This window comes from Anarrhichthys ocellatus, unplaced genomic scaffold, assembly GCF_004355925.1.
Source record: "Anarrhichthys ocellatus isolate YVR2014 unplaced genomic scaffold, GSC_Weel_1.0 scaffold18, whole genome shotgun sequence".
Lineage (NCBI taxonomy): Eukaryota > Metazoa > Chordata > Actinopteri > Perciformes > Anarhichadidae > Anarrhichthys > Anarrhichthys ocellatus.
The window spans coordinates 1,247,853-1,270,406 of NW_022280048.1; the positions used below are offsets into that span (position 1 = coordinate 1,247,853).

A 22,554-nucleotide genomic window follows, 5' to 3' on the forward strand; every position below is an offset into this window, starting at 1 on the left:
TTCCCTCAGCTGTTGGCTTCAGGACGATGTGACGTTTTACGTGTCTGTCGTTGCCTATGCTGTGCTGGTCTTTCTCTTCAACACTGCGGTAAATCATTTTAACATTTTAATTCAATTTCATACAGTTAAACACTGGGCTATGTTCACATTTTAGTGGTAAATATATATATTCTCCTAATTACCTTCCTTTTAAGAATATCTACAATTAGACAGCCACAACAGCATATAATTAACATTTAATAATCTCAAAATAAACAGATCACGCCTTGCAGCCTGGCATGACTCACTATTAACAATACTCAACAATCCTCCGTCAAATCTCTCATCCAAGGGCACTTGCATACTTATCTCTTATTACATTATTGTTTCCATGTAATTGAACTGCTTCTTTCAGGTTTTTGCGGTGGTGCTGATCCAGATTCGCCACATGCAAGTCAATAGCCCGGCTGGGACCCGCAGCGGACTCATGCATGACCTGAAGGGAGTTGCCAGTCTCACCTTGTTACTAGGACTAACATGGACTGTTGGCTTCAGTACCTGGGGACCAGCCAGAGTAGTTATGCTGTACCTTTTCGCTGGACTCAACACCCTCCAAGGTTGTAGTTTCTTTTCTTGCTCAGATACACTCCCCGAAAGCCATGCTGGATAATATATGTATCTAAATATGTCAGCAGAGCGAATGTGCTTCATGTAAGGACCATTCGTACAAACACATTTGTTCTTAAGTGGCATGTATGAGTGATATACCGGTAGATAAATTGAGTGAAGTGTTTGCTATCCACAAATGCAGTTTTCCTCAACATTCCACTTCATGTTCACAGTTCAAAAAAAATCAGATTTTTTAAAAAAAAAAGAAGGGAATCAGGCTGAATGATGCAACTATTTCTCAACAGCCTTTACCTCGACTGGTCTTTGTTATATTGCTTTCTTTTTCATCCGAGAATGACGCAACAAAAGCCCGCCAGTTTTTACTTCTGGGACGGAAATGCCTTGCTCAAGTGGACTTTAGACATAACTGCTGAGGGACAAAAAAACTAAACAAATCAAGGTTCCAATCTTGTTCTTCAAAGCTCATCAGCGTATGCCTCTTCTGTTCTGTATTCCAGGACTTTTCATCTTCCTCTTCCACTGTCTGATGAAGGAAAATGTCCGGAAACAGTGGAGGATTCACCTCTGCTTTGGACGTTTCCGACTCGAAGAGTATTCTGGTATGGCAGCCACACGCGGTGTGATGGCATTTGATCACTCAAGTCACTTTGATGGTCACTTGAAGATATATTACATAATCACTGAAAAGCAGAATTAACCCTCAAGAGGTTAATCAATTGCAATACAGGCAACTCATGGGCTTGATTTCTGTTATCTGTGTTTGGTGTTGTTGTCGTCCAGAGTGGAGCAACTCTGCATCAGTTGGAGTCGCAGCCAAACCCAAATCAAATCCTCCAAGAGCACCAGTACCCTCGGCCTGCTCAGTCAAGTCCAGCTCCACAGAGAGCACATCGGCTTCCTCCGACTCCAGTCAGAGAAACTCGTCCTGCAAGAGACCAGACCTGGGTAAGGAAGCAACGCCTCACTCCAAAGCAACACACATCCTCACTTCATTCATAACCATCAGTCTATCAACACTGACGTCATTTTTAGCACACTTACAAGCTAAATAGACGCTAAGTTCCACAGTGACACAACATTGAATACATAGATAAAAGCTAATTCGTAAAAATGTGTTTTTGAGAGAAAAACAGCCACAGGTTGGTTTTTTTGTTTATTTTAAGACTAAACTTAATTATACTCTATTATAAGACATTTAAGGTTTCAATCAAATGTTATAATTCATCTTAAGATTCATATGAAATAATGATGATCACAGATTTAGTCTGACATCACAGTCCCTCGGCTGCCAGAATCAGTGTGAAGGTCACTGCATTCATTAATGAGACTGCGCTGACGTTAAATAATTACATGAACGCCCTGCTGATCGAGCCTAAAAGGACATCATTGTTATCTCTTAAAGGTTTCCTTCACCATCCGACAGCTCGATTTAAGTTTTAACGCCCGAACTCCCAGGCGTGTATTCTCAAACCACACGTCTTGTTTTTCCACATCTAAGTTGTTTGCGGATGTTTAATTATCTTTTAGGCCTTTTTGTGAATTCCCTGGCTCTCCCTCGGGCCCGGAGAAGCACCTCCGGTCCAGAAGCGCTGCCTTCCCAGAGGGGGGTGAACCCGACGCCTGGCTGGAAGAACCAATAACAAAGATAAAACTCACAGGAGCAGACACGAGCATTTGCATACAGACACACGCAGACATGCAGATCCCAGAAACTATCATGAAATGTTAAACTGAGACGGCGGCATGAACGTATATTGTGCTTCAATAAAGACCAGAGATGTGACATTAATCCTTTTGTGTTGCAGCTTCATTAGAAAGTGTTACCATGCAAATTCTATTGTTTTTTTTCATTTTTTGCTAAATATTGTAAAAGAGCCTGTAATTATTTAGACATGAGTAGTTGCATCCGTTCCAAGGAGGAGTTGGTTGCCAAGCAACTGGTGAGTGGAGCCATGGTGACAATGGACGGCGGTATCAGTTTGTCTGAGGGAATAATACAAATTTGAATTTAAGATGACGCAAGGCTCACTGTGTTCCCTTTTCACCTCGATTTGTGACCGTAAATGTGTAAACCAAGAAACTACGATGCAGTCATTCTTTACTCACTTCAGTGAGATGATTACACATCTATCCATCGCTGCATGTGACGGCTGAAGTGTTCATGTCAATTCTGACACATAAACATGTGATGGTCCGAAATATGTTTTAAATAAGCCACTGGCATTGGTTGGAGTCGATCGGTAGCATCGTAGAGACATAACTCCATACTGCATGAATTTCTCCATAAAGTTTGACAGTTATTTATTTGGATGTCCTTTGCTAGTGTTTCTATATCGACTGTATGACCTGAACACCTGCTCAATGTAATGCTAACCAGGAGGCTGGCAACAGCTGATCTTACCGGGTGGCAGAGAGAAGTGCAAAGTACTGATGGTGTCATTTTTCTATAGCTATTACACTGCAATCAACATTTACTTCACAATAAGTTAAAACAAAATAACTACTACTTTAGGCAAAATGTGTAAAACCCTGCTTATAATATTGATACAAAATACTGTGTACTGCCAATGATCAGATAGTCTGTGAATAAAGGGAAAAGGTACGAAATTTGAGACTAAAGAAAGAAAACATTGCATTTTACTTATTTAGGAACAGGATTCATTACCTTTTTAAAAAAAATCTCAAAGTGCAATAAAGACTAGAGAGGACATTCTGTCATCTGTGGTTATTCAGCTCCTGACTGGTTGATTAATTGGTTGGCACATTGACACAAATGGGTGATAATGCAGCTCAATTCTACTTGACGAAAAGAGAAATAAAGGGTTTGCCTATAAACCACGTTTTTCCACCCACAACCCATTCAAACGGACTACTTCACTGTGGCGCACAACAGCAGGATTCTCCTTTATTTTTCTCTCACACCTATACACAATCCGAAAGGAGAAACATTATACATGAACAAAACTAAACTTACTGTTAAAAGGTTATAAATGAAGTAAACAGTAAACAGCAGGAAACAATCTCTCGAGAGGAACTTAAACTTCTTCATGCAATGTTACCGAAGAGCACATTCAAGAGCTAAAGCAGTCCACCAGCTTTTTGGAATTCCAGGGACCTGCGTGGTTGCTCAGAAACCGCTGCTTGACCAGATCCTTGACCGTCTGGTAGACGGTGGCTTCCACCTATAAAGCAAACGACAACCTCATGCATCACATGCGTTTAAGAACTGCAAAGATGCAACGTTATAAAAGAATTTAAAAAAACCATAACCACATGTATAGCTTCACAGTTCTCTCATGGAGCACTGAGCATTCATGTAATCATCTATAGCGGACACGCACCTTGACGCTGTGGTAGGTGGGGAGATCACTCAGATAGCTCGGCCCACCCAGCCGTGCGACTTTGAGGAAATAACTGTAGAGGGCTCTCTTGCAAAGTCTGCTGGAGAAGCCCGGCCCACTCACAGTCGGAGAGCTGGGAAACAAAGAAAGTCCAGTGAATGCTTCCCTATACTTCCATTGCCTTTCATACACCGTATTATATATGATCCAACCTCACAACAAAGCCTGTTAGAGATTCTTCAATCCTGCACTATTTACATCACATGTTGTTGAATTTACATCCATCTTACTTGAGATACAGACATGATTTGACGGCATATTGGATCCAGTTGCAATATTTGATACAAATACATCCTGTTGTGGTTTTTAATCTGTGCTACAAGCAAGTCCAGCCTCCGTGCTTTGTAGTAAGTGTAACACATACTCCCTCACCAAGGATTCATAAAGAAGCAAGCACTGAGGCTGGTTCCCCTTCCAAGTATCCACTCGTAAGACTAAAAACTGTAAAATGTACAATGTGGGTTCATGCACTGCAGTTAGTGCCTTGCTCTTAACACTGTCCACCTCCAACACTAGTTTGGAGGATGCAGTCCCTGCTTCAGGGCTTCAGCTGGGCTAAATATTTTTAAAAAACAACAACAAGTGTTTGGCAAGACAATTCTTCTGTGCTGTTACAGGAAACGTGTAAAGTGTGGCCTGGCTGAGAGACGTCAGCGTTTCCCACAGGCAGCACTTACTACCACTGCTGCTGAGCAACGTCCTGAGGGAAACCCTGGAGTGGATCCCTGAAGAGCAGAGCAGTAGTGAGATCACACTGTTTTGAGGTGGTATTTAGTACGACAGCATTGATAGCAGATGATTAGCAGATTGCTGGGTGACTGATGTCACATCACTAGTGCTCCATGACCACTACAATGTCTGCAGCCCATTATATTCCTCATTCCTAAACCACACATTCCACATACAGTTGTGTGAAAAAGTGTTTGCCCCCTTCCTGATTTCTTTGCATGTTTGTCACACTTAAATGTTTCAGATCATCAAACAAATTTAAATATTAGACAAAGATAACACAAGTAAACACAAAATGCAGTTTTTAAATGAAGGTTTTTTTTATTAAGGGGGAAAAAAATCCAAACCTACATGGCCCTGTGTGAAAAAGTGATTGCCCCCTAAACCTAATAACTGGTTGGGCCACCCTTAGCAGCAACAACTGCAATCAAGCGTTTGCGATAACTGGCAATGAGTCTTTTACAGCGCTGTAGAGGAATTTTGGCCCACTCATCTTTACAGAATTGTTGTAATTCAGCCACATTGGAGGGTTTTCAAGCATGAACCACCTTTTTAAGGTCATGCCACAGCATCTCAATCGGATTCAGGTCGGGACTTTGACAAGGCCACTCCAAAGTCTTCATTTTGTTTTTCTTAAGCCATTCAGAGGTGGACTTGCTGGTGTGTTTTGGATCATTGTCCTGCTGCAGAACCCAAGTGCGCTTCAGCTTGAGGTCACGAACAGATGGCCGGACATTGTCCTTCAGGATTTTTTGGTAGACAGCAGAATTCATGGTTCCATTTACCACAGCAAGTCTTCCAGGTCCTGAAGCAGCAAAACAGCCCCAGACCATCACACTACCACCACCATATTTTACTGTTGGTATGATGTTCCTTTTCTGAAATGCCGTGTTACTTTTACGCCAGATGTAATGGGACATACACCTTCCAAAAAGTTCAACTTTTGTCTCGTCAGTCCACAGAGTCTTTTCCCAAAAGTCTTGGGGATCATCAAGATGTTTTCTGGCAAAACTGAGACGAGCTTTTATGTTCTTTTTGCTCAGCAGTGGTTTTCGTCTTGGAACTCTGCCATGCAGGCCATTTTTGCCCAGTCTCTTTCTTATGGTGGAGTCATGAACACTGACCTTAATTGAGGCAAGTGAAGCCTGCAGTTCTTTGGATGTTGTTCTGGGGTCTTTTGTGACCTCTTGGATGAGTCGTCGCTGCGCTCTTGGGGTAATTTTGGTCGGCCGGCCACTCCTGGGAAGGTTCACCACTGTTCCATGTTTTCGCCATTTGTGGATAATGGCTCTCACTGTGGTTCGCTGGAGTCCCAAAGCTTTAGAAATGGCTTTGTAACCTTTTCCAGACTGATAGATCTCAATTACTTTGTTTCTCATTTGTTCCTGAATTTCTTTGGATCGCAGCATGATGTCTAGCTTTTGAGGATCTTTTGGTCTACCTCACTTTGTCAGGCAGGTCCTATTTAAGTGATTTCTTGATTGAGAACAGGTGTGGCAGTAATCAGGCCTGGGTGTGGCTAGAGAAATTGAACTCAGCTTTCCAAAGATGTGATAAACCACAGTTAATTTATGTTTTAACAGGGCGGGCAATCACTTTTTCACACAGGGCCATGTAGGTTTGGATTTTTTTCCCCCTTAATAATAAAAACCTTCATTTAAAAACTGCATTTTGTGTTTGCTTGTGTTATCTTTGTCTAATATTTAAATTTGTTTGATGATCTGAAACATTTAAGTGTGACAAACATGCAAACAAATAAGAAATCAGGAAGGGGGCAAACACTTTTTCACACAACTGTATAATGTATTCTTCTCCGCAGAATTCAAGAGATTGGGCATGCTACTTTTACATCACTAAATGAAAGAAGTCTCAACGACAGAAGCAGCTTCTCTTTTGGTTTTCTCACTATAATTTGTAGGTGTTCTTACCATCCTTTCAACTTCTCTTCACCTCCCCCCTACACGTTTCATGTCCTGTATTCTTGCCCTTAAATTTATTCTCTTCTTTTCCAGGGAGCCTCTTTTTTCCTTGCCCATTTATAAGTTATTGTGTGAAACGTCCCGCAGAGCTCGTCCTGACACGGTGTCGCCCATAAAGCTAATAGTTCGGGCTGCAGGACAGGAGCTGAAATATGGAGCAACACTTGCGAGCGCCAAGCAGGATCTCAAATCTATTTTTGGGCTGTAATCTCTGCTCAAGGACAACACAGCCTCCGGTGAGAGCCACGTCTGTGTCACACTCCAGCTTCTGGACATCAGCAGTTGTCTGCAGCTTCAAAAACGAAGAGATGGCAGGAGCCCCAGGCGTCACCGAAACTGTCAAACAAGCACACTGCATCCGGCACTGCCAGCAGTTCTCTACTCCATCCCTGGAACTGGCTGCAGGAGTGTGAATGAGGCAAGACTGAGTCAGCTCTAGACTCTCTGCAAGACCAGTACGGGACGTCGTACAGGTCCCACATTTCTGAGGCAGGGACAAGTTAGTGGTTTCTTTGATTTATTGTACATGCGTTTGGTATCTCACCCATTAATGACGAAGCCCTTGCCACAGTCCAGAACTTCAACGCCCTTGTCTCCGAGGCACCAGTTGACGCTGAGCTCGTCGTGCCACCGCGGGGACGTCACAACAGGCCCCACGCAGTCGCCACAGAGAAAGAAGATGTTGTGTTTTTGGTAGGACGGCGGCAGGATGTCTTCCCATCCGTCCCCTAGTCGCATGTTGGTGATATCGGACACTTCCTCGCTTAAGAGCTGCTGGCCTCCTAAATAAACAACAATTAAATCTCAGCATTAGCACAGTCATTTACAAACAGGTGAAAATAATGAATCCATGTCAAATAACATAATGAAAATAAATCCTTTAAGACGACTATCAGCTAGTACAGCTTCAAAAACATCTCACTTACTGTAGGACAGCATTGGAAATATAACACCTGGATGTTAAATAGCAGGCTTTACTGTTTACCTGGAATTAAAGTTACTAAATTAAAGTTTAAAATGACATTTTGGAAAATATGCTTATTTCCTTTAAGCATATTCGAGAGTCAGAGGAATTCTACTCTCATGTCTGCATGCTAAAGATGAAGCTACAGCCAGCAGCCAATTTCACTTAGCATGAAGACCAAAGGTAATAAAAATCTGTCTACCAGCACCTCCAAAGCTCACCAACACCTCCGTTATATCACATAACTCGTGTTTCATTAGTTACTTTCTGAACGATTCCTGAGCTGAGAGCAGAAAGCTGCTGTCTGTAACTTCTTCTTCTTCTTATAGAACTCTCGCCGAAATAATAAAATGAGCGCATTACCTAAAATCTCTAATAATTGCTTTGAAGGCTCTCTATATCATATTCAGAGCATCAAAGGACTATCTTAAGTGTAAAGATATAGTGGAGTAAAATGAATTCACTCTCCCTCTGTGTGTGTTGTGATTCGAGCTTCTCTGTGCTTTGTTGACAAAGCCACGCCGGCGTTGCATGTTTTTTAGTTTTATGTTACTGCATGTGAGAGCGCCCCTCATCGCGGAACATGAGCACCCGTTCCTCCGGTTCCCCCTCAGGTAAACGCCAAATTGAGAGCTGTGTGGACACACTAGATATGCTCTGAACTTTACCTTGCACCATGCTGCTGATGTAGAGTGGCTGGATGTAGTGGCTCAGCAATGCGCCCTGCACCCCAGTGACAGTCCAGCGGCACAATTTGTCACTACCAGACATGCAGCAGACCTTGGCACCCCACACACTTGGGTCAAGGTCTGCTACAGGGAACAGCAGGCCCTTGGCATGATACTGCAGCTTCACAGCGCTCCAGATATCATTCACAGGGCCCCTAAAGAGGACAGAACGGAACATGATTAGCAGGCTAATAATAACGTGTTTCACAACATTTGTAGGATGCTACTATTCTCAGAAGTCAAATCCACTGTTTTGGAATTTCTATCGTCCCATGGCATCTCAGAAACACACTACACAATACCGCTATCAGCAAAGCACAAAGAGGGGAATAACAGTACTTGAAGTAGAAGTTCTTAGGCGCTCCTTCAGGACACCGATTGGTGTAGAGATGCAGACTGGTCTTGGGTTTGAGCTGGAGCTGGTTGCTGTCTGCACTACTCTCAAATACACAGTTCTGCTTGGCCTCTGGATCGGCATCAAAGAACAGCAGAAGCTGTTTGTACAGGAACCTGAACAAAAGACAGAAAATAACATTTTCTTTTACACCGGCACTTTCACCAGAAGCACCATCAATGGCACAAGACAGACAGCGTGCTGATCCAGGCTGCCTGCTCCTGCAAGAGCAGAAAATATTCTATACATTATATTAGTATTAAATATAATTTCTTTGTAAATTAGGGCCCTTTGTTGAAAGTCATACGAGCAGTTTTGTACCTTTTGAGAGCCCGTCTGGCGATGATGATGGCATGGCAGTCATGGACCATTGTTCCAGTGTAGCAAAGCCACTTGCTGCAGCATGAGCGGCCAGCTCCCAAAGCCACCACCATGTAATGCTCGCATGGACCCCCTGCTGTGTCCAGCACTTCTGTAGGAAAATGGTGCGTGAAGGGGCACATGTTCAACACTCAATTTTAAAAGCGTTGATTGAATATAAAAAGAAGCAAGCAGGAGTGAAATGCCTCCTGAAGGACTCGGTCATCGTCGATCAGACACTGAATAAAGAAAGGAAAGAAATCACAGCTCTCCGGCATTACAAATGTCAAAATCGTGATTGGCACTGGCAAGCATGGCGATAAACGCAGCAATGTTACTATTCTGAGCATGAAGCAACAGAAGTGTCTCGTCTAAGTCCTAAAGTCAAAGTCTTTCTCTTTATTTTTATATATATATAAAAAAATATAAATCTGAAACCGATTTAAACGTCCAGTTTTGCATCAGTTATACAAAATACCATTTAATATTCTTCTATGTAGATGGAGACTTTGTTTTTATACAGCCAATCAAATCTTACATGAAGCAGTAATGTCTGTCTGCTCCACCATACGCAGAGCAGATATGCATAGAATACCAATCCAGACATGTATTCCACTGACACACCTACGGTGCTCACCTCTCATCAGGACAAATGCTGCCATGTGGCTCTTGCAGCCGTAGAGATCCGGACACATCTTCAGCAGGCTGTCGAACTTCTCACTACTTATTACTGCCATGTAACTCTGGTGCCAGTCAGATCTCCAAACTAGAAGACAAAAATGAAAACCAAAAGACAGCTACGTATGAGGGATAGAGTGGATTTTGGACAACACCACGTTAGTGCTGTTCTGAAAACGCTTTCAGATGCGAGTGATAAGAAGTACTGCTCGCCTTGAACATGTTTATGAGAGACTACTGCACTCAGTGTACCGACTAGTTGATTGATTGTGATTTCAAAAAAAAGGTCTCAAAGAGGTTTTTTCCACATTTCATTACTTCTATCTCTACGGCTTCACTCTGTAAAATGACAGTTAAGTGGTACAGATAAGAATGTGATGCAGTACAGACTGTTGCTTTGCAGTGCTACAATATATTGTATACTTAAGTACAAAAAGATATACTGCCATAAATGCAATAACAGAATTGTATTTGTTTTTCTGCCTGATGCAACAACTGTTTTTCCTGTAAATTTAGCAGTGGGTCTGTAAGTGTAATTGTAAATCTTGTTGAAGCATCTTACAATAAGTGCTTTCTCTTTAACTCCACTGGACCACAAAAGCTTTTTTAAATTATTTTTAGAAATGAGTAGTGGGAGGCATGAGGTCTGAAAAGATGATTTTCAAGATGTGTAATGACTCTGCTGTCCTGTCCAGAGAAGAGCCTTGATCAAAACAAGCCACCACTGGGTCCTCGGAGGGACCGGAAAGCCAATAGTAAAGAGGAAGAGGATGCTTCTTCTTCTTCTTCTTCACTGCCCTGTAGGCTACACTAGCACCAGAGACAATGTGGCAACAGGGAGCCGGGTTATGATTAGATAATGAATGCTGACATCACACAGCGGGACTGCTGCTACTGAACCTTCAGTCTGCGTGCTCTTGTCTGGATGCTTCAGGTCGTTGAAGAGGTCCAGGGTCAGCTCTTTATCCAAGAGTATGCTTGGAGGTGGCGACATACCGTAGAGAGACAGGGCATCAAGGTCATCATCAGAGTCTTCATCCTGAAAAAAAACCAAAATCATTCTGGTAAAAAAACACTCCTGGAGGCTGAGTGTGACAGCTGATGATCTAAGAACTAGAAGAAAGCCTGGACAAGAACCCAACACATTTCACATGTGGTCTTTGTCATACAACATCACCAAAAATGTGGAAAACCCTGACATTGCCTCTACCTCATCTCCCAACAGGATGTCTCCAGAATCAAGTTCATCTTTGAGTTTTAGGATAAAAGCACTCTCAATTCTGGGGCCGTCTGCTCCTTCGGAGAGGAGGAGCTGGTGGTCTCCGGAAGCAGGGAGATCTTTCCTAAGACGGTAACGTAAAAGAGAAAAAGATTTAACATTAAATTAAGCAGCTAATGCTTCAAAATGTCTTTATGATTGTAGACGAACATTTGCACATCCCCAAATATCACAACGCTAGCTAAACAGTTTGAGCAGTAGTAAGTAGAAGCAGCCACAACAAAACAAAAGCTGAATTACAACGTGCAATAAATAAAGCTTGCCTTATCTAGTATTACTCTAACCACAACACTGCCAATTGTTTCATTACCTCAGTCCAGTAGCACCACTACAGGCGGACACTTCCTCTGTCGGCTGTACCCGAGGACGGCGAAGGTCCAAGCTGGGGTTGAAGTCTGGAAGAGACTGAAGACTAGCAGCACCCTTTTTTGGACTGTACTTCAATGCTTCCTGATCCGCCATGATTTTCACAAAGCCTGTAGAGAGAAACAAAAGATTTTAAGTTGATATGAGGGTTACAGCTGTAAACTGTGCCAAAAGGCCAACTGTGACACAATCAATAGCATACTTAAAACAATCTACACGCCTAAAAATGTTTACAGACATAGATTACATGATGCACTTCCATGCTGCAACAGGAAGAACATGCAACTTAAAATCAATAATTGATCACCAAACTGATTCCACACACGAACCAGGTGAACTGAACTGGGTGAAACAAGCTTTTCTGAATATGTATAATTGTATTTATTTAACGTGGAGGTTGTACGTCAGATGTATTAGATGATATACACTCAGTTATTTTTCTGCAATTTCATAGTTATAGGGAATTCAACCCAATTAAAACTATTTTAGTAGTGTTTTTAATAAGTTTTTGCTGTAATGCTATTTAATGAAACATGTGTCCAGCTTCTCAATCATGACGATTTGTTGATTTTGTCTGTTTTGTAAAATTCATAGTGCATTTAGATATTTGGACAGGTGGTCGCACAAAAAAACAGACATTTTTAACGATGGTACATTGGGCTTTATAACTGTGAGCGGGACTAGTTAAATTATTGTTTTTCTCATTACTTTCTGCCATTGTTAACTTTAGACCAAATGACTGACTAGCCTAATCCTAATCTAGAAAGATTAGTCGGTAAGAAAATAACCTAATAACCTATTAAATAACGTTATGTTAATTAACTTACAGCGGTTAGCAAAGGAGGACGACATTCAATGTGACACCCAGTACTAGCTAGCTACGGAGCTAACGGTCGCTTTTCAAAGGGACCCAGTTGGCTGACTTTGTCGACGCCAGTAATGAACAGTTGCACATTTTAAAGACCCATCTAATAAACTAAAAGTTAAACTAAACGTCAGCTCACGTTGTTTTTGGAGTCACGTTAATATTAGCTTACATTACACGTTGTTAGCCAGTTAACGGATATCTTTGGTCTCTGCTTCAACAATTACCTCATGGTCCAGGAAAAACAAACCGTTTTACGTCTAGAGTTTGCATGAGGTTAAACGAGTTTAACTTCCAAATAAATTGTGACCACATATTACTCCAAAGTTTACCTTCAGCCGATCCTCAACACTGATAGAGACGAGGTAACGTCCTCCTGGGCACACGGGAGTAGGCGGAGACATCAGCAGGACCTGAGAACGAGAAATTGTAATCGGCAAAATGCGCGAAATTTAAAACTTCTTGTGGAGGCGGTTGAGCAGGACTGCTCCGTGAATTATTGTCAAGGGAGTGAAGAAGAGAATCAGGGGGGATTGAGGCAATCCCGTGAATAGGAATACACGAACAAGAGCTGACAATAATGAGAGAGAGTGAGAAGGATGTGAGCGAGGGCAGAGAGAAAGACCTGATGTATTGTCATAGTAAGGTTCAATGAAAAGGCTCAAGAGAACATGAAGTTGAACTTGAGAAAGCACTCAATCTGAAAGAAATAGGAAAATTTAGGGTGGAAGCACAACATAGTGGTGGATGTAACGGAGTAAATGGCCAAAGACTAAAAATGACAAGAGCGAATCAGTACTGGTTGAGGTTACAGTGAGAGTGCATTTGTGCCAAAGCCACCGAGGTGCTTTAGTTGCCAGAGGTTTGGGCACACAGTCAAAAACTGTAAAGAGAAGAGGAAATGTGCAAGGTATGGTGGGCGACCATGAGTATGGAAAGTGTGGAACAGGGACACAAGCAAAATGTTGTCACTGTGGAGGAGCCCATAGTGTGGTTTATGGAGGGTGTGAGGTGATGAGGCGGGAGAATGAAATCCAAAAAGTAAGAGTTTCTATTCATATTGTGCTTCTGCAATTAAAGCTGCGTGTTTATAAGATAATATACAGGAACCTGCAAGCCTAATATTTCCATTTTGACTTAAAACATGTACACTATATTGACAGAAGTATATGGACGCCTGTCACCTTACCTGTACCACCATATCTCAATCCTAAACCTTGGGCATTCACATTCTGCTAGAATAGCCTCCACTCTTCTCGGGAGACTTTGGACCAGATTTTGGACCCTGGTCGGGCACTGATGTCGGTTTCTCCAGTTCATCTCCATTGTGTCGGATGGGGTTATGAGGTCAGGGCTATATGCAGGCCAAGGCATGTTCTTTCACACCAAACTGTGAGAATCATTTCTGTCCTGATCTTGTTTTGTGTGCAGGTGTTTTGTCATGTTGGAACTGCTGCCACAGTTAAGACATCACAAAATGTCACTGTGTGCTGTGGCATTTAGATTTCCCTGAATTGGAACTAAAGGGCTGGTTTAAAGCCATGAAAACAGCACAGACCAAAAGTACGTGTCTACACTCTTTTGATCGTGTAGTGCATAATGCACATGCATAATATTCATAAATGGTTGTCAATTAGTGGATAGGCGTATAAAATGAGACGGATATTTGGATGCAATTGAGGCATCAACTCAAAATACACATGAGGAAATCAGGGGGATGTCCGCTGATGTCGGCTGTGTAAATATAATAGTTTCAAATCTCTATTTGCTCTGTGAGATCTGTGTGGATGTCACCTTTTCGGTTGGAATTTAGATTGAATGTGGGAAACGGGAGGAAATGAAAGAGCGGGTCAGTCATGTTTTATGTATAGACGGCATAAATAAGCAAATGGGTACAGAATGGTTTGGTGATTTCTATGAATTTTAAATCTGTAGCGCTTGCCCACACATGCACACTCATAGCAATATAAACACCAAAAGCAAGCGCTGAAGAGCTCCCACGATGAAATGAGTTTGCAGTTGTAAAAATTAAATCACACACACACACACTTTACTAAGCTGCCGATAAGTGTGTGGCGTTATTTGCAGTAGAGTAATGTTCCCCTGATCATTGTGCAGCTCAAGACTGAACTCTATTTCCATTCTCTTCACCTCAAGAGAAAACCTTCATATCGGTCTCTCCTGAGCCAAATGAAGCTTTCAAATGAGCGTATATGTGTGTGCATATGTCTCAGTGTGTCTGTGTTTCGTATGAGACTCTGAAATATTAAGTCTCTCCAGTCTCAAGAGAGCCTGCAAAGGTGCAATGGAAAACTATCCCATGTATCATCTTCATTTTAAATAGCACCTATTCCCTCCCTGTCTCCCCTCTCTTTGTCTCTTATATTCCCTCTTCTATATCGTTCTCTCTTCCACTTTCTTGCTCGCTTTCACACCCACACGCTTTCTCACAGGCTGAGAGATTTCCTTGTTTATTTTATTTTTTTAGTGGAGAGAAAATCAGCTCCTGCTCAGGGACAGTGTTTCCCAAAGACACTGTCACAGTTTGGGTGTTGGTATATGAACAGGCAAAACTGTGAAATATTGAGCCCGTTGACAATTTTTCTCAACATATGTCATTGTGTGCATGCGTGTGAAAGTGTGATTGTGTTGGTGTGCTTGCATGTTTTTGTGTCTATCTGTGGGGATAAAAAACACTAGGCACAGTTGTTGAGTGTTGTTATTGATGCCCGACGGTCAGGGATAACACTGTGATGTATTAATTTCTGCTAATTAGCACTGAAGATGAAAACCTGAATTTCGACCAACTCGATTTTCCCTCTGGTGTCCACCATGTGTAGCTGCGGTATGTTCCATATGTGCGTGTGTTTACTGGGGTTATACTGTACCGACAAGACTGTCATTATACGACAAAATACCCAATGCAACAGCTTTTACATTGTTCATTTAGCAACATTAGCAGGATTTGCACATATTGTTTGCTACTATAAGATGTTTTCTTTATTTTACAGAGTAAATAACTGGTCAAATAGATATCCGCACACTTAAATCTATGCAGAAAAACCTTCATTTTTAGCTTTCGGTCTAAAGAGTAAATAACTTAAATTAATTTTAGTCAGGGTTTATTTCAAGGATGGTAAAAAATATCTGCATTCATTACATTATGAATATTGTGCCATTGTACCCGTCAGTCTTATTCTTTGACTTTTGGCCTTTAAATATAGGCATATTTGACATTATTTACACTATTTGTAGAGTAATATTTTATGGATTTATTTTAGGAGACAGAATGGCTTCTTTACTGAATTGTGTGTGTGTGTGTGTGTGTGTGTGTGTGTGTGTGTGTGTGTTTTCTTAAGGTGGTCCACTCACCAGTTGACCTTTGACCTATACATGGTGGTTTACCGAGCATCATGTATGTTTATGGAATTTAATAAAGATTCATGATTAATACGGAAATGTAAATAATGTAAATATATACGCAGTAAGCGAGCCCGTATGCAGGATTATTTCCAAGTTGAATCCAAATTTATATGTTTTGGCACAAGTAAGTGCACAGATCATTTTAAAAGCTTTTTAAAAAGCCTTTTAGAGATCTTTAATGTATTGCTGTTGATAGGAAGGTAACATTTCTACTTCACTAACATCTTTGTAATGCATTATGTGCGGCTGCATCCGATTCGGTCTGCTCCTTTCATTCTGAAGGAGTTGCACGGTGGAAGAGTGACATCGGACTTTGACATACTTGTCCAGCATAAGCCTCTCATTCTCGAGTGATTTTATCAGACTTGCTGGTGAATAAAATATGAAATTTGGAAATCTAAAACTGATTTCCAACTGGGGCACTGCCTCCATGCACAACTGAACAGGGATAATTGGACATTCATATTTTTCCCCGAAATGCATTTGACAGTCCTTTCCCCAGGCTCACCACTAGAGGGTAAAAGTCCTTCGCTCACTCACTCTCACGGTTTATTTCTAAAACTCACACATGACCTACAAATCAGCAGCATCAGGCAGAAGAGAGGGAACAGAGAGAATAACTGCTCACTGAAAACGTTAATTTCTCCTTAAACTATCGTTCAATTATTTGTATTCATAGTGTAGCACTTGTACTGGATAATATTGCTAATCAAAGAATATAATTACCAAGGATAGGAAAGGTTTGGCCAGTTATTTAAAAAAAAAAAAAAAATCAATATTTATGACTTTTATCAGACATTAGAGGACAACAAGAGGCAATTCCACATATTGAAAGAATCTATAAAATGACAAGAAGTGACATCGTATGTAGGAAACATTTTTTATAATTTGGCCACAATTGATTTCCAATTCATGGATCTTCAGAGTGCCTGCCTGCCTCTGAAAAAAAGAATCAATGCAAGGAATGAAAAAAATAGAACAGCATATTTATGTTCCAATGTAGTGGAAACGCATTTGAAATGTAGCTCAACATCTACTTTGCTGGATTATTACAACATTTCCCCACATATTCATGTTCTTATGCGTCTCCTGATGACTTCAGTGATCTCCTGACTTTGCCTCTGGTCTTGGGTGAAATGTCTCACCAACTGTTGCATGGATTGCCATAAAATTTGGTACACGAGGCATTCATATCCCCCTCAGGGTGATTTGTAACTTTGATGATCCCTCAATGTTTTATTTAGCGCCATCATTAGGTCAAAATAAGTTTAATACTATGATTATTCCAGCAGTCTCAACTGTACTTCAGTGCTAATCAGCAAATGTTAGCATGCTAACATGCTAAACTGAGAGGATGATGGTCAACTTTTTTTTTTTTTTTTGTTGAATGTGTGATTTTCAAAGTGACGTATGGAAGTGGTTTGTGACTGTGTGTATAAAACTAGACAGGTGTTGTCTTTTAATCTCAGGAAAAGCAGTGGATTGTAGAGAGACACAGATCTAGCTCTTTCACCAGTGCATGAAGAAAGAGACTGGTGTTGATTCCGTTTTTTGATGTGCTGCCATCCCACTGTGCTGGGCAGAATCTCAAAAAGGAGCCGGCTACTGATATTAGGATGCACAGAGTGGTCCAAATATCAGCTACACTAGAAACAGAAAGCTATCACTGACACTGGCATCTAAAGGGACACAAAAATTGTGATGCACTTATTTTTGTTGTCCTTTTTTCTCTCAGCAGACAGAAGCTGAAGGGTTGAGAGTTTATTTGGAGCTTTATGTGTTTTTCATAGAGTCGATGGTGCTCAGTGCTTCTTCTTTCTTTTCTCTCCTATACAGTCTCCGCCTGACTCTCGGTAGCTGCTGCTTCGTGCATCTTTAAAAGATGAAAGAGAGGCTCCACTTTCTCACACCATGTATGACGAGGAGGGAGGAAGCACGAGACAGATGAAGGAGAAACAGTCGGTGCCTAACCCACATAAACATGCACTCCACTACAGTATGTCTGTATAAAACTTAATCATCCTTTGTCCGTTTCTTTTTTTCTGTGTCGTGTGGTATTCCCCAAATCCTTTACATTTCGTGTCGCTCTCGGTGATTCTCATCAGGATAATTATTCACACACAGGCATCCGTGGCACAAGCATCTGCTTCTCCTTCTGTTGACCTCCCCCTGCCTCCCCCTGATTTCTTTCTTTTTTTTTTTTTTTTTTTACGTTTCCGTTCTACTCGCCTCTCCTCCTCTCAAATACACATTTCACTTCTTTCCCCATCCTCCTCCAACTCCTCTCCTTATGCTCAAGCCACTTCTTTGTTAACTACACCATCTCTCCCGTTCATTAGCCACTTCACAGTCTTTACCAATTGCAAACATATTCTACATACCTTCAAAGGGGAAAAGAACTGGTGCAAGAGGGGAACAGATGACAGGAGGAAAAGCACACATTTGCTGAGAATCTTACAGAAAATATACCTTAGAGAATAAGAAGGAAGGTGGAGAATATGCACATCTTACAGGTTATACCAAAAATGTTTCAATCAATTACTGATTAAAACTGGTCCATGTTTCCTAAGTGTAACTTTAAGCTGCATTTACAGGACAGACTTGAGAGAGTATGAACTGATATCGGATATGCAGTAGCCCGTGTAGTAAACTATATGATCTGTGCATTAGCAGAATATCCGGCTGCAAGTCATAGTTGTATGATTTTACATATAATCCGTGCCAGGTGAAACCTCTTATCTCCAACATGTATTTCTTTGCAGGATATAAGAGGAACGGACATGATTTTTTTTCTTGATGATAAAACATTTTTGGCATTAAAGAAAGAGGTTTTGAAAGGGTTTCATAAACTGGAGAGATTAAGGAGCTTTCTCAACCCTGAGAGCACTCTATTATCTTTCAGCTTAAGTAAACGCATAGAAGGGGAGTTATGAGGTTTGCATATAACAGACATGATGTCCACCATTGTTAAGACTCTGCGTATGTGCCTCTTAAATGCCTTAATGGAACCGATACTGCAGCAGAGGTGTGTAGATACCTATCACAATACTTTCCGCAAATCATCTGGTCAACAGACGCTGACCTTGTATTATCACATTTAAGATGATAGATGCGTCTGTGTAGGTAGGACCAACACATTACTGACCAGAGACACTGCCAGGAATCCAGGAATCAAATTAAAGGGTGAAGAGACTCCCACTTATGAAACCATATTATGTGCTTGAGATAAAAACCAGCCCACTCTGTTGCCTTCTCAACCCAATCAAGGACAAGTACAAAGGTGATCTGTCTGTATTCCCTCAGAAACAACAAATAATGGGACACCTCAGATATTAGATGCTTTGGTAATCACCTGTATTCCCTGTTGCCAGTCCAAGCTGGGTCTGACACTGGCAGGCTGGCAAAAATTACAATTTAAAAAGACATGTTTTGGATGTGGACCTATGTGCTCGCAGATTGTACTACCCTGAGAGTGTAGCTTGCCCAGTTTTTAGCCACGCTAGCACCATGGCTCTGTGGGTGGTAATGTCCGTCTGTTGGTCAGTCCACCACTTTGGTCTACACTGAAATATCTCAACAGCTACAGCATTAGATGGATCATCAGGACATTTTGTAATCCTATTGACATTAGACATCCCCTGACTTTTACTGTAGTGTCACAATGAGGTAGACATTTGTTTTTGTTTTAACCGAAATTACCTACCTCAACAACGGTGGGATTGGATTGCTATGGGATTTTGGGGAGACAGTTAGGATGAATTGTAGTGATCTCCAGACTTTTCATCCAGCAACACAGATTTTCAATTTGTCATAAATGTCTTCAAAACTAACGACATTCCAGTCAGCCTCAGCTGTACTTTGTATTTAGTGCTAACTAGCATGCTAACAAGCTAAATTTAGATGAGGAAGTAAACCTCAGCTTGTACGCATTGTCATGGTAAGCATGTTAGCATACTGATCTTACCATTTAGTACAGCCTTACAGAGCAGATTGCATAGCTGTCGCCTAATCTTGTTCATCCCATCCAGCCCCGCCTCCACATAACAGCCGTATATATCTGGCCTGTCCTGAAGCATCACTGTCTTCATCTTCCCTACTTGCTATATGTCCTTGTTACACCCATTGCATCTGTTTGAATGCTTCTCTGGCACATGATGTGCTATAAATAGCTAAATGGCATCTGCAATGAATCTGGTGCTTTGAAACTACTGCAACATTCTATACAGAGGACATGGACGTACATTTACAGTATGATGGTCACTGCACTCGCAAAGAAAAAAACACCAGAACAAGAGTTGTTGTATGATAGATTTAGTTGATAATGAAACAATTAGTTGATTTCATCAATTAGTTGACTCAAAGAAAATGTAATCGGTATTTTAAGTAATTTACAAGAAAATGAAACTGAATAATCCCTGGTTCCAGCTTCTTAAATGTAAAGATTTGCTGTTTTTCTCTGTTTGTATCATTGATAATCTGTATGTATTTTGTATTTTGAACCATTGGTTAAACAAAACAAGCAATTTGTAGACATCAATTTGGGCTGTGGGAAGCTATAATGGGCATTTTTCATTATTATCTAAAACAAATAATCGACTAATTGTAAAAAAATAGTCAGCATATGAATTCATGAATAAAATAATCATTATTTGCTGCCCTAGATGTTAAGCATAGATGCCTTTTGTTTTTTACAGATACGTCACAGTACATATATACAGTATATGATGCGTGACAGGATAGCACTCTGTATAACAATGACTAAAGTGCTTTTCCCATCACTGAGACTGATCTTTGTCTCACACAACGACATTACAATCAGAAGGGAAGAGAGAAATACGAGACTTAGTTAATAGAAGGCACAGCTAATCAAACATCTAATTATATGCCCATAAAATTAATAGAATGGAAGATAACATTACAGAATGGGGGGAAATCTTCCACGCGTATGCAGAACAGACTCGCATTACACTCTGGATGAAATGTGGGGGGATGGGAACTCCTCATAGCCACAGCAGGGGCTATGCAGTATGCATATTCAGATGGCTAGGAATGCGTACAGTATGGCATACAGTACGCATATAGAGGCTTTTCAAGAGCAGGCTGAGGTCTATCGTTAAACTCAAGCATATTTGGTGTTTTAAAAATATACATAAAATCCATATGAAACAGAAGCTGGTTGATATCGGGCTTTGTGAATTTGTATAGTGCACAAAAGAGCAGTCGATGAAGAGAGACATGGAGGCAAGGGCATCTATAAGACATTGCCCTGGCTCAAGCATATCAATTAAACATCAATGGCCAGCGGGGCATCACTACAGGGACTGCACCGAACCGACTGTCCATGAAACCCAGTACGTATTCAACCAAGACTACATTTCCAAAAATAGGGCTGTGTCGATTAAACATAAATGAATAAGTGATTGTTTGATGAGTTGTGTGTGTGTGTGCCTGCGTGCGTGCATGCATGCGCGTGTGTGTGTGTGTGTGTGTGTGTGTGCCTGCACTGGGTCTTTCCCCTGAGCGGTTCTGTTCTGTTCCTCTCCAAGGTGACGCCGGTTACCATGGCAGCAACATCAGCCCTCTAAATCTCTACCTCTTCCTCCCCTCTGTCTTGCTCTGTCTTTCTCTACTCCCATATTTTTCTCTCCCTCGTTCTCCCTTTTATTTCTGTCTTTCATCCTTCTGTCTCTCTCCCTCTTTCCTCTCTCTCTCACTCTGCTGCCTCCATCACAAGACACAGTAAGCAGGCCACCAGCCCTCATTTACATGGCACAGTTGGTCCTTGGCCAGGCTCTCTCGTCTCTGGCAGCGAGTTATGGAAATGATGTAGATGTTACACATATCACTACAATGCTATCCCACGATTCCTCCATAAATACTGTACATAGTTTGAACAATGAAACGACATGCGTCAGAATGAAAACAAAAAGAACTGACGGGAGTGAGCAGATAGAGCAGTGTAATCTGGAGGAGTGATTTCCATTCCCGGTAGAAATCAATACACCGACATCTAACATCTTGGGAATGTAATCGTGTAAGAGTGTACTCTATGAACATGTATGTACGTGTGTGTATATGTGTCTTTGTGCAGTATGCATGTGAATATATACACACCTGCATGTCTATTCAAATATGTGTACTTTTTTCCGTTTATGTCTTCATATGTGCATGTGTGTCTGCGCGGGCCTAAAACAGAAAGCCACAGCCACAGCAGTAATCAATACTGACTGTAAATGATGGCTATAATGGGACCATGCCTGTGGTGGGTCATTTCAGTAGTGATGTGGATGGAGCCTGAGTGAGTGAGAAGTGGATAGTGCTGGTATTTGGTCCTCTGTGTGTGTGTGTGTGTGGGTGTGTGTGTGTGTGTGTCCTCCAGTGCAGGGCAAACAGAGAGGGTGTGGTTAGTGGGCAGACTGGGTCCCATTCTCAGTTGTGGGTGTACGATAACAGTAATTCAATTGAGCTGGCGAGCCTTAGCCCGTGGGATTCACTGCCTGTGTGTGTGTGTGTGTGTATTAGTCATTAGGCAACCTGATCCTCCCAGCTCTCTGTACAAGTCTGAATGAATAAGTGATCATGGTCTGGACCACTGTCTGGACCCCTCACTGCCTCTCTCTCTGTCTTTTTGTATTTTTGTATTTATTCATTTTTGTACTTATCTATTTTTTGTTTGTTTGTGTTCTCCTTTCTTTTCTGTTTTTACTTTTGAAATGTTTTTCTATGAACGACCAAGGACATTTTCTTCTACATAAAACCAAATGGGATTAGTTGATTGA

At 41.4% G+C, this 22,554-nt stretch overlaps 1 protein-coding gene across 1 annotated transcript; it reads right to left on the reverse strand.

The window, feature by feature from the left end:
• Positions 1-3,497: 3,497 nt before the first annotated feature.
• adad2 (adenosine deaminase domain containing 2) lies at positions 3,498-12,779 on the reverse strand. Its single transcript, XM_031857545.1, has 11 exons — positions 12,685-12,779; positions 11,432-11,597; positions 11,053-11,185; positions 10,743-10,881; positions 9,802-9,930; positions 9,126-9,276; positions 8,750-8,920; positions 8,351-8,565; positions 7,263-7,500; positions 3,951-4,083; positions 3,498-3,791 (listed from the first exon to the last, which is right to left on the reverse strand). The coding sequence occupies exons 2-11, from the start codon at positions 11,581-11,583 to the stop codon at positions 3,681-3,683; spliced, it is 1,572 nt and encodes a 523-aa protein (XP_031713405.1). The 5' UTR covers positions 11,584-11,597; positions 12,685-12,779; the 3' UTR covers positions 3,498-3,680.
• Positions 12,780-22,554: the final 9,775 nt, after the last annotated feature.

Bases quoted from the DNA above. Each gene is read 5' to 3' on its own strand.
- adad2 (XM_031857545.1), bottom strand. From the start codon at position 11,583: ATGGCGGATCAGGAAGCATTGAAGTACAGTCCAAAAAAGGGTGCTGCT. The intron at 9,931-10,742 runs GTTCAGTAGCAG...TTTGTCTTCTAG, and splicing joins CAAGAGCACGCAGACTGAAG to TTTGGAGATCTGACTGGCAC. The intron at 8,566-8,749 runs GTACTGTTATTC...TGTCCTCTTTAG, and splicing joins CCTAAGAACTTCTACTTCAA to GGGCCCTGTGAATGATATCT.